This window comes from Opisthorchis viverrini (genome assembly GCF_000715545.1).
Source record: "Opisthorchis viverrini unplaced genomic scaffold scaffold16433, whole genome shotgun sequence".
In the NCBI taxonomy this organism is placed as follows: Eukaryota; Metazoa; Platyhelminthes; class Trematoda; order Opisthorchiida; family Opisthorchiidae; genus Opisthorchis; species Opisthorchis viverrini.
In genome coordinates, this window is record NW_008760536.1 from 1 (window position 1) to 679 (window position 679).

General features: G+C 45.8%; 1 protein-coding gene across 1 annotated transcript; it reads right to left on the bottom strand.

Moving 5' to 3' along the window:
• Positions 1-241: 241 nt before the first annotated feature.
• On the bottom strand, positions 242-448 carry T265_16201 (hypothetical protein; the record flags this gene model as incomplete). The annotated part of the gene is made up of 1 exon (XM_009179752.1): positions 242-448. A coding segment is annotated over one exon (207 nt), but the record flags the coding sequence as incomplete, so codon positions are not given.
• Positions 449-679: the final 231 nt, after the last annotated feature.

Below are 679 nucleotides of genomic sequence, written 5' to 3' on the forward strand. Positions count from 1 at the left end.
GAGAACAAATCAGTGTACAAAGGAGTTCACTTGAATAGGCCTTTAGCCGTTATTCAGGATCTTTCGTTTCCATCATTTTCATTATGTCAGTGTTGTTTAGGTACAATAAATTAGGTTGAGAAGTTCAGGATCAAATTGGTGTGGAAGGACAAAATGCTGGCTTTCTTCCAACCGTCTATCTCGATTAAACCTATATGCACGCAGGTAACCAATTTCAACTTCCCATCAGCTTCAACTTACCTTTGCAAGGTGCGAGAACACTAATAGGCGATCTTGCCGTTTTGAAAGCACCTCGTTCAGAACCGGCATAGTATCGATCCACCAAAGGTGCGCCAGTTTCAGCGTCGTCCTGAGAACCGACCATACCCAGTGGAAAGTCTACATCAAGTGAATATTGCTTTGGAGGTACGGGTGTGTGTGAGTTCTCCGTGCGCGAACGATGGTCCATGCCTGAAAGTTGATGATGCGACCTTGAGCGGAGAGGGTAGCCCTTATGAACGGTTGTCAGGTTGCTGTTTTTAGTAAGTTGCTGTTGGTATGCCACTGGATTAGAATCACATACAATCGGAGTGGATTTGGCCCTATTTGGGGCTGTACTTTCATACCACTCGGTGCATGGAGATTGCAAGAGTGTTGCATCACCGAGACGTGTGGTGACACTCGGACTCAAGCACAAAGT